The sequence below is a fragment of the Ochotona princeps genome, chromosome 19 (genome assembly GCF_030435755.1).
Source record: "Ochotona princeps isolate mOchPri1 chromosome 19, mOchPri1.hap1, whole genome shotgun sequence".
Lineage (NCBI taxonomy): Eukaryota > Metazoa > Chordata > Mammalia > Lagomorpha > Ochotonidae > Ochotona > Ochotona princeps.
In genome coordinates, this window is record NC_080850.1 from 22,486,642 (window position 1) to 22,501,738 (window position 15,097).

At 51.1% G+C, this 15,097-nt stretch overlaps 1 protein-coding gene across 1 annotated transcript in view; it reads left to right on the forward strand.

Annotated features, from left to right (window-relative positions):
* Positions 1-3,501: 3,501 nt before the first annotated feature.
* The window catches only part of CCDC69 (coiled-coil domain containing 69), a 28,724-nt gene continuing 17,128 nt past the window's right edge, over positions 3,502-15,097 (forward strand). Inside the window, exon 1 of the mRNA XM_058677865.1 lies at positions 3,502-3,709. Coding sequence (XP_058533848.1) covers positions 3,662-3,709 — 48 coding nt within the window. The 5' untranslated portion in view covers positions 3,502-3,661. The remainder of the gene's footprint in view (positions 3,710-15,097) is intronic.

The following is a 15,097-nucleotide window of genomic DNA, read 5'->3' on the forward strand; positions in this document are numbered from 1 at the left end:
GAACAGGGTCTCTCTCTCCTAATCCTTCAGTGTGTTCTGCCATGGTGATGGGAACACTCAATGTGGGACTATTCTGGGAAAATCAAAATGAGTCAGTCATCCTTCCTGCCCTTAAAATGGGGGCACTATAAGGACTTGTTGATTGCTAATCATGGTAGACATCACTGCTATTTGCCACTATTTCCGATCCTCCTCCCCTTCAGGATGCACATTGCACCCCTCCACCCACTGAGTTGAGCAGCACTGTGTGACTGGAGTGGACCTCATGTGTGTCACTTCTGTGGGAAGCACTGAAGAGTGTGGCTATGCTCAGCACACGCTCACTTCTCACCTGAGGTCTGGAGTCATGACATGTGACAGCTGCACTGTAACGTGATGGGGGATGTCCCCATGAACGCAGCCCTGCACCTGCCCATGCTGGATGTGAAGCATAAGCCACAATTTAACGTCTCTCACCTTAGTCATTGGGACCTCATGCAGTTGCATTGATAGAGCAAAAACCTAATGTAACCTGACTGGTACACCAACATCAAAAATCACACTGGCAACTTTCTTGGACTCAAGTTGCTAAAACAAGCAAACAGAAAAACTCTTCCAGGTTTCTTTTCAAGGAGGAATTCCAAAGCACAGGACACCCAGGCCAGCAGTGGGAGCTGAGGGAAATGTGAATCTGTTCTCCTGGGGAGGCTTAGAAGAAGCTGAGGCAAGGCCCCTGACAACAGAGGTTCAGGGAACAGTTCCTGTTCCTCCTTCCCACCCACAGTCCTAGTTGCTGATTTCAGTGTTGACATTAAAGCTCAAGACCAGTTGCAGAAAGCTCAACTCTTCAATCTGCAGATGAGTGACTCCTAGAAAAGAGAAACAACTCCAGGTCGAATGGCTGCTTATGGCCCCTCACCAGCATTGGCCATTTCTTGGGGATTTCACCAACTGTTCTTGGACAAAAAAAGATCACAACCAAATAATAAATAAATAAATAAATAAATAAATCACAACCACATGCATAGATATAAAAAAGCCTTTTTCTTATACTCAAAATTGCATTATTACAATAAGAAAAAAATGGGTACTTCTTTTTTAAAATATGTATTTATTCTAAAAGATCCATTTATTTTTATTAGAAAGAGAAAAGGAGAAACAGAGACAGATCTTCGGTTGGCTAGTTCACTCCCCAAGTGGCTGAAGCTAAGCTGATCCGAAGCCAGGAGCCAGGAGCTTCTTCTGGGTTTCCCATGCAGGTGCAAGGTCCCAAGGCTTTAAGCCATTCTCTACTGCTATCCCAGGCCACAAGCAGGAGGCTGGAGGGGAACTGGAGTAGACAGGACATGAATCCGTGCCAATATGGGATCCCAGCGCATATAAGGCGAGGATTTAGCCTCTGGGCTATTGTGCTAGGCCTAAGATGAATTTTTTTCTTTATATAAAAATAGATTTGTTCTGGTTGGCATTTTGGCATGGCAGGTAAAGCCACCACCTTTAATGCTGGTGCCTGTTAGTATCTCGTTACTCTGTTTCCAATCCAGCTCCTTGTTAATGGCCTGGGAAAAACAGTGGAAGATGGCACAAGCGTTTCGATTCCTGCCACCTACATGGGAAACTGGATGAAGCTCCTGGCTTCAGGCTTCAGCCTAGCCCACTCCTGGCCATTGAGTGGAAGCTGTGTGTGTGTGTGTGTGTGTGTGTGTGTGTGTTGCTCTCTTCTGTAACTCTGACTTTCAAATGGATTTGTTACATTTTAGGCTTTTTTTTTTAATTGGAAAGACAGATTTTATTTATTTATTTATTTACAGAGAAGGAGACACAGAAAGATCCTCCATCCGCTGGCTCATTTTCCAAGTGGCCATAATGGCCAGAGCTAAGCTGATCCAATACCAGGAGCCACGAGTTTCTTCTGGGTCTCCCACGCAGGTGAGGGCTCCAAAGCTTTGGGCCGTAATGGACTGCTTTCCCAGGCCACAAGCAGAGAGCTGGATGGCAAGCGGGGCTGCCGGGATTAGAACCAGCACCCACATGGGATCCCAGACATTGCAAGGTGAGGACTTTAGCCACTAGACTACTGCGCCAGACCTGATTTGTTACATTTTATAACATTCAAAAACATTGATCCTCATCAGCATTTTTACCAGCTGGACGACATGTTATTTTTATGGATATATCACAATTACTTAACTATATTTGGGGGGGGTGTTTGATTGGTTTAAGGCATGAACACTAGGCTAGCGAGTTAGTTCAGCTGTGAGTTAAGCTGCTGTCTGCAAAGCCAGCCTCACATATCAGAGTGCTAATGCTAATGCACGTGGAAAAGCAGCAGCGGATGACCTTGCCACCCTCATGGAAGACCTGGTTGGAGTTCCAGGCTCCTAGCTTCAGCCTGGCCCACCCCAGGCTATTGCAGCTATTTGGAGAGTGAACTCATGGATGGCAAAGAGCTCTCCCTCATTTTTCTTGCTTTCATTCTGCCTTTCAAATAAACATTTTTTTAAGTGTCATAAACCATGAGCACTGTTTTGATCAGCATGGCTTGTTTTAGCGCTCTTTCCTCCTCATTCATTGATCGCAAAGGTCCCCAAACATTAGCCTGCCTCAGAAGCCCCTGGAAGGCTTGGGAAGCTGTAGATGCCTGAGCCCTGCAAGTTTGGTGAGGACTGAAAATTTGCAAAGTTCCCTGGTGATATTGGGTCCTGGATTCCTTTCATAGCAACCCCCTCAGCTGGTTCATGCTTCGTGGAGGGCTCCAAGTCTCCTATTTCCCCCTCATTCATGACGCTAAGTCCCTTTCATCAGTACATCTTTAAGAGTTGGGAGGCCTGACTCCACACAGACGCTTATGCTTACTCATGTTCCAAACCAGGTCTCTCTGCTCTCCATTGCAACTCCCAGAAACCCCAGCTAGAAATAGGTGAAGACAGATAAAAAGTTCTTATCCGAGATGTTTCCCATGCCCTCCTCCCACAACACTTGACCTTTTTGCCCCACCAGGTGGCCATGATGGATAACATCTGTCCAAGACGCAGAGAGCAGAAAATTGCAGGTGCATGTGTGAGAAACGGGTCCATCCAGAAATGACAGAGCTGAGGAGGCGTGGCCATGACACCCGGTACTATTACTGATTTGTAGGAAGCGGTCCAAAGCTTAGGTTCTGAAGTTAGAACTAAATTTTATCTGGGCCCCGGTACTTAACTTCTTCTTTGGGTTGCCTTAGCCAATCACTTTGCATCTTTGAGTTTCATTTTCCTCGTTTGAGAAATAGGAAAAAAAAATAAAAGATTGTTGCTACGATTAACTTCTGTCAGAACAGAAACAGCCCTCAATAAACGACAGTGAGTATTTGCTTTAATTTTTCCCTTTTTTAGCTGAACGCCGCCCCTATAGAGAGATATACCCTGGAACGAGGTTTCCATCATTTAGAAAGATTCTGGTCACCTGCCTGCGGCGGTGGCCCCGCGGGGCCCCACAGACGCGGAGGAGGCTCTGCTCTTCGGGTATTTACGGCGCTCAGCCGTCCCGGCTCGGGCTCCCTGTCTGCGCTTCCAGGTTCAGTTTCAGGGTCGGGCCGGCAAGACCCAGCGGGCGGCGCGGAGCTGGCGGCGCAGCCCGGACCCGCGGGGTCCTCTGGGGGCCCCGGAATTGAGAAGCGGCGTCCGGGGGCCCCCAGCGGAGGATGGGCTGCGGACGCAGCAGACTGAGTTGCTGCAAACCCCCCAAAAAGGTAAAGGGCGCCGGCGAAGTTTGTCTGCTTCTGAGGGCGGGGGTGCGGCACTGACGCGCCAGGAGGGGACTCGGCGCTCCGCGCTCCCGCTGCGCTGCGGGACCAGAGGCGGGCGCGGGGACAGGGACCAGGCAGGCTCTGCCAGGAGGTGCTGCAAGCCCTGGTCCCGGCCCCATCTCGGCCGCGCGAGGCAGCCCCCGAACGGGAGAGCGATCGCGGGTTCCCGCTGTCCGCCTCGGGCAGAGAACGGTATGGTGTGTTTGGCAGGTGCTTCCCACTCGGGCCTGGGGCTGCTGGCTGTGTGGAGGCGGACTCGCGGCGTGACCTCTCTGGGCCGGTCCGCAGACAGACCCGTCTCCCTCCCTGTCGCCTCCTGGCTGCGTGGTCCACGGCCTCGCGGTGACCCAGCATCAGCGGGACCTGTTGGGAGCTCAGGCGCGGCCCCAGACTCTGCCAGACACGACCTAACCTGCCTTTTAATCAGGCGCCAGGGACTTGCCAAACGCCTTATTTAAGTTTGTGAGGCGCTGGGTTGGGGCCTCCACCGCCTCTGCCAGGGCCCCACAGCAGCCGGTGCCTGTGGGCAGCCTTTTGGGTAGCTGGGAGGGGCCAAAGAGGGAGGAGGTCCACGACCTACTGCCGCCCTCTCCACCCTTCCTGCCCCTCCCCCCACTGAGACCAGGGCCTGATGTGGCCTTGGGGACTCCACTCAGGGTTCTTGTCCTTTGGAGTGTGACATGCTCAGAGGGTGAGAGCCTTGAGCTAGAGGGACAGCCTCTTCTGGGGAATCCTCAAGTCCTGGCCCTTTTTCCTACTAAGGTACAGTCTGTCCCTCAGGCAAAGTGGGAGCAGACGGTGCCTTTCATCTTATGCTCCCTTCTGAGAACTTGGGTGGCCCCAAACCGTGACAATATTTCCTAATTTTGCAGATAACTTTGTTCTCTCTTACTCTCTGTGCCTGCTTTGCATGTGTCACCAGCACAAACTTCTCTGCCCCTTGGGTGCTGGGTTCTGTCCTCAGCCTTCTCTGTGCCTAATGCAGGCTTGCAAGTGTGGGTCTGAAGTAAAAGCTTTACTTGCTCCACATGTGTTCTGAGTTCCAAATCAGACTCCAGGTTCTGACCCAGAACCTTCCCGTCTTTCTGGGCTATGAGGGAAACTGAGACCAGGCTGTCTCCTGGCTGATGACGGGACGGTTACACTTGAGCCTGCTCTGAATCCTGTAACTGAGCTGGGGGCAGGTAGACAGTGACACTAAATGTAAGTTCTAGTTGTATCACGGGCTTGCTGTGTGACCACACACACACACACACACACACACACACACACACACACACACCTGGCCCCAGCAAGCCCTTTCTGCTCCTGCAGGCTTTGGCTCCCTCCCTGAACAAGCAGAATGAACTCTAAGGGGCTAGGAGTCTGTCCCCTGCACCTGTGTCAAGCTTCCCAGCCTGCAAAGTGACCTGGAGTCAATTCTAAGAGGAGCCCATGCCAGTCCTGATGCGTACTTCTGGCACAGCCTGAGCCGAATCCCTTTCACCCATAACTGTGAAGGGCAATGGAAGTTGGTACTCTGAGTTTGGAAGCATTCTGGGTACCCCCTGGGCAAGTGCACCCAGCCTAGAGAGGGAGAGCCTAGACTTAGCCTTGTCACAGAGCAACACCTTGGAACCAGGCATCTGGTCCCCCCAGCCCTGAGTTCAATGCTTCCAGTAGCTTCTTGGTGACAGCACATCCCTTGGCATAACAGCCTGCACCTTGTAGCTTCTGGACAGGGGGCAAGTTTTCCCTGTCTTCCCAGCACAGCCAGGCTGATGCCCAATGCTAGACACGAGCTAGGCTGGTTTTATTTAAAGTACATACCTGCTTCCAACCTCTCGGCTGTGTTCCTGCCCAATTCCCCCAGCAGATGCAGATCCCCTAGAAGACCTGGGCTCTAAGGTCCATCCCCATGAGGCTGCCAGCTGCCTGTGGGGAGATGGCATGTTGGAAAACATAAGGAATAGGTCATGTTCATCGTGACTTGTCCTCAGTGGCAGCTTAGGGAGTGCTTTTGCATCCCACTGAGCCTCACCAAAGCCTGGTGAGTGAGACTGACTTGTGGAATCTTCCCCACCTTACAGGCGGGAAACTGAGGCTCGGTGAGTGGTGATGTGTCCAAAGTCACATGGCCATAGATGGTAAAGATGTACAGTTGAACCTGACTTTCTGCGTTCCCCATCTGGGGCTCCTGCCTTTTGCAGCATGCAGAGCAGGTGCTAAGTACATGTTTGAGTGCATGGAGGCCAACCAAGAGTCAGCCCAGAGTGCCAAAGGAACATCTCACCGGAGAGAAGGCAGGCAGCCTTCTTGGTTTTCAAGCTGTGGTGGGAGCTTTTCAGACTTGGGCATTGAAAATAGCATGAGGCGACTGTGTGGAGAGTCAGGGTGACCTGCAGGCAGAATTGAGGCACCTTCACTAGGGACAGGAACTTGGTCACCAGGAGCCCTCTAAGTTCAAGATCTGAGGAATGAGTTCTGTGGTTTGTGGTGCCTGCTGGCCTTGGCTAAACTGAGACCTTATCTGGGGCTAAGCCATTACCTACTTGGGACAGGTTGAAATCTTGGGAATGAATGAGTGGGGTTCCTGGCAGGCTGCAGCTCAGGTGCTAAGGAGCCATTGGGATAGTATGATTCTTCCTAACTACTTCTTCTTGGCAGAGACCATAGCCAGTGTGGCCACACTCCCCACAGGATCTTGGGAGAAGGACAGGCAGAGGGGTAAGGGTCAAGCAAAGGAACCTCTGTAGTCTTTCCTCTGGGGGTGGCTTCCAGAGAAAGGAGTGCCCTCCCCACCTCCAACAAGTTACCAGACTCCTGTAGGTGGAGTGGAGTGGAGAGGTACCCCATGGCTAAGCCCCAGGCTAGCCTGCACCTGCACCTGTTTCAGGTGTGGGGTCTGCTCAACATGTACTCTTGTGGGGAGCAGGTCAAATGAAAAAGAAGCAGAACTGTAGAAGTGAATGCCATGGGAGAGGCTGGCCCAGGCCTGTTACAAAATAGAATTTTAGATGCTAAAGGTCTTAGAGCTGAGTGCACCTGTTCCCTTGTTACAAACCTGTGTGTCTGCCGTATCAGCTCTCGACTAGGTGCTGATTCAGTCCTGGCTCCATCAAGGACCTGGAAATTATCTTGGAAGTGACTTGGCTGTTGCTTGCTTCAGTTTCCTCATCTATAAAATGGGCACAGTATTAGCTCCTGTGTCATAGGACAGTCCTGAAGATGAAATGAAAGAATGAATGTGAGTCACTACTGATCTGGCAGCGTACGCCCTTGAAAGAGGTAACAAAGCATAGAGTCCTACTGTAAGGACATCACGACCTGGAGTGTATCCAAGGGAAGCAAGCTGGGAGTTAGCAGATCAGAGGCCTTAATAACCCTGCAAGACTGATGTGGGTGGGGCAGGGACAAGCAGCTCTGAGGCTGGCCATGTCCTCCAACCTTGGCGGCATTATCAAGGGCCATGGGAAGCGGACTTGTTCTCAGATGTTGCAGAAAAGAGAGCAGTAGTCAGTAGGGGAAGCAATAGGGGGTCAGAATCCTACTTCTCATGAGGAAAAAGCAGCCAAAAAATTACCTCCAAAGGTAGTGAGTTCCCCATCATTGGAGGGGTTCAAGTAGAGGTCAGGCCACATTTCAGTACGAGCCTTGGAGAGGATGTAAGCCTAGGATTGACAAATACTTGGAATTCCTTTTCAGCACTCTTGTTATTCTGATTATTATATTTTGAGGCAAAATTTCCAAATTTGGAAAAGTTTAAATTTAAAATCATTTTAAATCCCACTGCTAAGATATATCCACTGTGTATATTTCAATGTCATTCTTACTACTATTTTTTCCTACACATAAAATATGTCTGTGACTTTTATAAATCAATGAATATATTTTATATGGTTATACATAGCCTAGTTATTTTCCCATGTTAAATAGTCCATGGAGAATTGTGGTTTTTTTTTTTTTAAGATTTATTTATTTTAAAAACAGAGTTATAAAAAGAGAGGGAGAGAGATATAAAGAGCGAGATCTTCCATCTGTTGTTCTACTCTCCAAGTGGACCTAAAACCTGAGCTTGGGAGGCCAAAGCCAAGAGCCTGGAACTCCATCTTGGTCTCCCACATGGGTGGCGGGCCCAAATACTTGACCCATCTTCTTCTGCCTTCCCAGGTACATTAGCAGGGAGCTGGATTACAAGTGGAGCAGCCGGGACACAAACCAGCCCTCATGGGGATGCTGGCATCTCTGCTATCACAGGCGGTGACTTAACTCACTGAGCTACGGTGCCACCCCCAGAAACATGGCTATTTCATGCTGTGTCATGTCCTAGTATGTGCTATAGCTTCCTTCCCACTCCTACCATGATCACTGAAGCATCTCCTTGCATTTTCCTCCTAACTTGGGGCTAGCATGACTGAGGGCTCCATGCAGGTCAGGGAAAGCTGACTTAGAGGAAAGGCATGTGGCTAGGTTGTGAAGGTGAAGGGTCAGACAGTTGTGGTGGGACAAGCAGGGCATATGGGTAGGTGTCCGGTGGCCCAACCTGAAGGACTGTGGGCGAGGCCCTGGACACCAGGTCAGTAGGAATGCTGTAAATTCTGCAGCTTAGCTTGCCAAAGGCAGACCAATCTGGGAACACAAAGAGGTGCTGTCTGCTCAGTTGTGCACATGAGGCACCAGAATGTTCATGTGTACTTGACCTCTGAGCTAGAAGGTTTTGCTTAACTGAGAAAATCATGCCACGAAAATCATTCCAGCCAGTGACAATTCAGGCTTCCAACACATGGCACCCTGGCAGACACAGGCGGTTGACCACCAGGTTTCTGTGTCATAAGGAACCGTACCCTGCAATATCAGGAAACCAGAAAGATCCCTGATCATTTCGCCTTTGCCACACAACCTTTGGTGGCATGTTTTCTGAATGAGTACATGTTCTTAATTATGTTCTTGGCTTTGTTGTTGCATTCATAGGTGGCTAATATGGGGCTCCTGAGAGCCACTTAGAGGGACACCTATTTTTGCCAAGAAATTGGGTGTAAAATTGTGTCAGCATGTGTGTTTCTTTTATGTTATGAAAGGGCATACAAGGTGAAGGTTTAAGTTAGCTGCACAGAGCAGGCTGCTGTGTGGGTCCAGATGGTGATGCCTGGCAGGAGGGGCTGCCACCTGACAGCTTGGTGCTCAGAGATCAGCTAGGGAATGGACGTCTGCTGTCTACCTAGAAAAGGAGTCTGAGGGGTCTTGGCGTAAAATCCACACGTGTTCGTGAGGACCCTCCCTCCCTCTATAATCAGACGACGCTGGTTCTGGCTCTGACGTCTCAGGTGTGCCTGGGTTTCCATCCTTGATGTCTGCACTCGATCCTCTCAGTGTCTCCCACCCCCTTGGGGTGTAGGGAGAGGGTAAGACAGGAAACCTCACCACAGCAGGGCTGGCAGGTGCAGGGAGAGGGTGGATAGACAGGGTGAGAGGAAGCCCATCCATCTTCATGAGCCGAATGCATCGTACTTCTCTCACCAGGTGAATTCTAATCCCTAAAAATCATTTATCTATGCCATTTTGTATTCAAACCTGGACCTTCCAGAATATTTAGGGCAACCACTTCACAATAGAAAAAGTGTACCCCAGATCAGCAATATACTATCTGACCTACTTCCAGGCCCCCACCATGGTGGGGATCTTTTCCTAGGAGTGAATAATGAACGTGATATATCTCCTTTCCATCTTTTCCCTGCCTCATGATACCCTACCCCCTGCCCTTTCCTTCAGGAAATAACCCAGAAAAGTTGGTATCTGTACTGGATTTAGTAACAACTCCCATACTCACAGACACCCAGAATCCATGTATGTGACCTTTGTGGGGTAGAACAGCAGGCATTGGAGCGATGCATCTACAAAGTTAAGGAATGCCAGCAGCTATCCGCCTCTGCCAGGAGCTGGCAGAGAGCCTGGCAGGGGTCTCCTGAGGCCCTCCAGAAGGAACCCAAGCTAATGTTGGACTTTCATGCTCCAGAACTGTGAAGGAAGAAACAGTTTGTCATGGCAGCCCTGGAAGGTATCTGTGTCTTCAGGTTTATGCTGCCCACCTCACAGGTCTTATGCCAGCTTGGCAACAGCATGAAAGAGAGCAGGAATCCACTGCCCCATCTCTGCGTTCCACAACACAGCAGACAGTGCTCCCCAAGGAGCTGGCTCCCGGGGGACCCAGAGCAGTGACTGATGGGGAGCTTTGCATGGGCAGGTCTGGCAGGTGCCAGACAAGGAGCCCTGCCACTCACAATGAGCCGAGGAGAGTGAGCAGGAACCCAAGGATCTGAGCAAGGCCCATCAGCTTCCGGCCACCAGCCACCAGCCACAACACTTGTAGAGGGAAGAGCTCTGGACTGGGAGTTGAGAATGGCCTTACTTCCTCTTTCTCTACCTCTTCTTTTCCCATCTGTGTGTCACAGCCTAGGTTGCTTTCAGGTTCTGAGAGAGGTATTTCTTCTTGTTAGTATCTTTGTACATGAACAATATTCAAATAGGCTATTCTGAAAATTTTAAGAATTCAGTTAACATATTTAATAGGCAAAGAAAGAGACCAACCTTCCATCTGTTGGTTCACTCCCCATATGCCCAAAACAGCCAAGCCAAAGCCAGGATTCCAGAACTCCATCTGGGTCTCCTGCATGGGTAGCAGGAATCCAAGTACTTGAGTCTTCACCTGCTGCTCCCCACAGCACGTGTTAGCAGGAATCTGGATTGGATATAGGGTTGGGGCTAGAACCAGGTACTCCAATTTGGAATGCATGCCTCCCAAACACGGGCTTTACCTACTGTGCTAAATAACACCCTTGCATTTTCTTCTTTTAGACAAATGAGTGGCATTGTATCCTGCAATGTCCCTGAGTGGACTGAGCCAGTCCCCTGTTGATTGGTAGAAGGCTGTTTCCAGTGTCCTCAAAGTACCTCCAATGGGGACCTCTCTCTGCTCAAGGTGTGCTTGCAGTACCATGGGACTTAATGTGGGAGATGGCTGCCCACTCTGCCTGCAGGCACTTCTGCCCTTGCTGTTAGCACTTCCCCACACCAGCTGCCACAGGTCAGACAGGGGTGCCAAGGGCTCAGGGTCCTTATCACACCCCTAGCCCTCCTGGGTAAAGGTTCCTCCTCTCCAATCCTCCAGAGAAGCTGCCTGTCTGACAACAGTGGACAGCTGAGAGTGGCAAGTGGCTGGCCCCAGCCCCGAGCAGGACAGGATGGTTGGAGAAGGAGCTGGCAAGATGATCTTACTCTACCTCCCTCCTCTTCCCACTCACCCTGTCTTCTGCCTGTCAAAGTCAGAGGGCTCTTCCATGTCCCAGTGCCGAATTCCATACCAGATAGAGAAGGAGATGGGAAGCCTGGGAAGCAACCTACTCTCTCAGGATCAGGCAACAAGCAAGTACCAGCCAGGGCCTTAACCCTGAACTCCTAATTTACTGTTGGATTGGAATGATGGGTTTTCCTTGATGGTATTGCTGGACCTTCCACCTGTCTCTCTTCCCAACAGTCACCCCAGCCACTGATACCATTTTCCGTCCAGCTCCTGCAGGGTCCCTCTGCCTTGCCCAGCTGACCCAAGTGCCGGAAATGGTGTCTTATGCTTTTACCAGCCCCGGGCCCTGAGACTGGCAGGCCCCTCTAGGAGGCTGATGTGGGACAAGAAAAGATGGGATCTGGGGAGGAAGGAAGTCGGAAGGCAGAGTGAAAAGCCACAGCCTCCCCAAGCCTTGCTGACTCGGCTTGCCCTTGGCAGGTGCAAAGCGCAGGATGGGGTTAGAGGGTGTTTGTTTCATTTTGTTTTTTCTCCTTGGGAGGATTGTGTTCTTTTTCATACTGAGACCAGTTTCTTCTATCACAGTATGGCAAGAGAGACCACATCCGTCCCGGGCTTGTGGCGCTCTGGGGGCAATGCAGGTGTTTAGGGCAGAGCAGGGCCCTCAGCAAAGGGAAGCGGTCCTCGCTGTGGCTCCTAGCTTTAATATTCACCTTGTTCTACTCTCCAGCAAGGCCATGCATGACCAAGACCCACTCTGTGTCACAGGAAGAGGCTGAGCTAAATCTTCAGTGTATGTGAAAGTGAAATCAAATCCAGGTACTGCTTTGGCAAAATCTACCTGCCCATCTTAGAGAGAGGCAAGCTGAGGCTCATTTTGATGGTGTTCTTTGGTCTGAGCCTCTGTAATTTGAGTGTGAATGCTACAGTTTCTCAATAGCTTTCAGGCTGTGTTTCTCCCGCCTCCCTCCCCCTCACCCGCTGGCTCTGGAGAGGGCCCCTTGGGCCTCCACCCCCACCTCCTTCCTGCCTGAGAGTAGGCTCAGCCAATGGGCTCTGCCTGTGGTTGCTCAACTCCAAAATGAATGGTGCCGGGCCCCACCCAGGCCGTGCAGACACTGCGAGAGCAGCCCTGATACTGTGCAGGGGCATGACCCAAGTCCCTGGAGACCCATGACCACCCCTACCCTAAAGGCTCAGCTACTTAGATAAATCTGGTATGCACATTGGAGACTGGGAAAGGACTCCAAGCCCAGCCTTGAACCTGAGGCTGCTTTGCTCCCTGCTTCCATGCCCTGTTGCCTCTGGCAGGCCCTCCATCCTAGTATAGCAGGTGGAATTAGCTGCCTCCAGGGGTGCTTCAAGCCCACAATGCCTGCATCAGCCTCTAAGGACTGTGTGAGCCAGGGTAGCCAGGGCTGTGGCTTCTGGAACCAGGGGGAGCCACACAGCTCCAAAAGACCCTTTGATTACTGAGGGAATACAGGGGACACATAACACTTCATCAGAAATGCACAAAGCCAGAGCTAATTGTGGCACAAGAGGTTAAGCTGCCGCCTGCAACCTCAGCATCTCATGTGGGTGCTGCTTTGTGTCCCTGTTGCCCTATTTCTGATTCAGTTCCCTGCTGAAGTACCTGGGAAAGCATCACAAGATGACCCACGTAGTTGCGCATCTGTATCCACAAGGGAAACCCAGATGGAGTTGTGGACTGCTGCTTTGGCCTGGACAGATCTGTTTGTTGCAGCCACTTGGGGAGTGAAGCAGTGGGATGAAGATCTCTCTCTATCTCTCCCTCTCTGTAACTCAGACTCCCGAATAAATAAATCTTTAAAGAAAGAACATATAGTGCCCCGAAGGCCCGCAAAGGGTAGGGCCCCAAAAAGTGGGGCTATTCCAAGTATCTGCAGGGAGGGAGCCTCTCTCAAGGCTGTGCTTAAATTCCATCATGGACACACTCTAAGGTCCAGCCCAGTCACTTCTGCTTAATTTACACTCGCCTGGTGAGGCTCAGAATTTAAAGCATGTTGAAGTCTAACCTGAAGGCTTTGGTATGTAATAACGATTTACTTGCCAGTACTTCACCTAACTAGTACTTGGCTGAACTCTTTGAGGCTCTGTAAGTGCCAGGGTGGGGGGGAGGGGTCTTTATAGACCACCTCCCACAGCTAAACACCGCATGCTCACCCAAGGGACACTCTCTGGAGTTATCCTCCATCCAACATGCAAAGCAAAGTCTGTCTCTCCTTACGCACTGCCAGCGATGGGTGCTCAGGACCACCAGCAGTAGCAGCAGCAGCAGCTGGCCCATCTCCCACAGTGGCCTTCCCTTGTGTGAGGCAGTTCTGAGAGCCCGTTGCATGCCGAGCTGAAACGTGTCCATGGAACGGCCAGAGCCTGGTCACCGTCCTGCCCTCCAAGCCTGCAGTGAACACAATGACATCTTCCACCCTGTACTTCTGAAGGCCACAGTCAGTGTTTTGGCCTGTTCCAGAGGCTAAATGGCTGTGGTCCTGCTAGCAGCTCCTCCAGTGGCATGGCTTTGAGTTCTCCATCCTCAGTGTGTCACTTGCTTGTCCACTTGTCATACATAATGAGAACAGGCTTGCGGCTGTGTGTGTCGGGTGTTTTGCCAAGCCTAGTCTGAGTTTGACTGGCTTCTTCATGGCCCTGGATGTAGTCCTATGTAGTCCTCCCGGGTAGACTAAATTTGCTTCACAGTAAATGAGCGGCAGGCTTTGGGTCTATCTGGCTGCACAGAGCTGGCTCCACAGTGTTCAGGAGCAGGGTCTCTGATTCCCACCCTGGGAGAAGGGCAGTCCTGACCCTTTACAACTGGAGGAACTGAGAACCAGAGAGACAGGAAGCGAGTACCTACAGTCCCATGGGCAAGCTGGGCTCCCCGTGCTGCTGACCCGACTGCTCCCTGCAACAACTTCCTTGCCCTCAGGTTTCTGAACGTTTCTCATGTCTCAGGAAGCAGCCTTCTCTCTTCCAGAGCTCAGACCGGATGCCCCACCCTGCCCTCAGCTTTCCCATCCCATCCCTGCTTTTGGAAAGGAAAGTTCTATGTCCCCTCCCTGCTGACTGCCCCCACTGCAGGGTGCACACTGCTGCTCCGTGATCTCCCAAGAGATGTGGCCAGGGCCCCAACCTGGGGATTTTTCAGGCAGTGGTCAGTTACTGAGTCTGCCTTGGCTTTGGGCTCCGTGTCCCCAGGATTATCTGGAGGGTAACATGGAGGTTCAGCACACACACTGCCTCCTGGGGTTCAGTGGGTTGGGAATCTGGCCTGGCCACTTGGGTTAAGCCAGCACCTGGATAGGTCACATACAGGAGGGCTACAGATCATGTTTTTAGAAATACTGATATGCCATCATGGCAGCCCCTGGACAAACCCAAAGTAGACTACAAAAATGGACCCCATTTTCACAGAGCTGTAGGACTGGCCAGAGCCACCCAGGTGTAGGTACCCAAGGGAGCCTGGAGGGGACAGGAAGTTACCCAGCCTCCAGGAGAGGCCACAGGGAAGTGAGTGTGAGCTGGAGGCCAGAGAGGTTGTTGACAGTCTGTTTAGGTGGTGACTTGCAGTGGCCCAAGGTATCTTGGACATGGGAAAGCGTGTCTTTCGGAGCCAGGAATGCCATAGGGAGGATCCAGTTGTTTGGTTTGGTTATGATCTAGACATTTTGCCAACAGCTTTTAAAAAGCATTAAGAGGCTGTTCCAGGTTGACAAGGTCTCTGGGATACTGGCCCTCTCGCGTACCTGTATGGATGAGTGAATTGTGAGAAGCTTTCTGAAAGACAGAGCCAGGAGTGCTAGACGCATAAAGAATCCTACGTGTCAGTGTGTTCACCCAGCGCAATTTCCAAATATGAAAACAGCAGCAATGGCAACACACAGTAGATTAAGTAGTAAAATTCACCATGGGGGGCCCAGCGTGGTAGCCTAGTGGCTAAAGTCTTTGCCTTGCAAGTACTGGGATCCCATATGGGCACTGGTTCTCATCCCAGTGACCCCACTTTGCATCCAGTTCCCTGCCTGTGGCCTGGG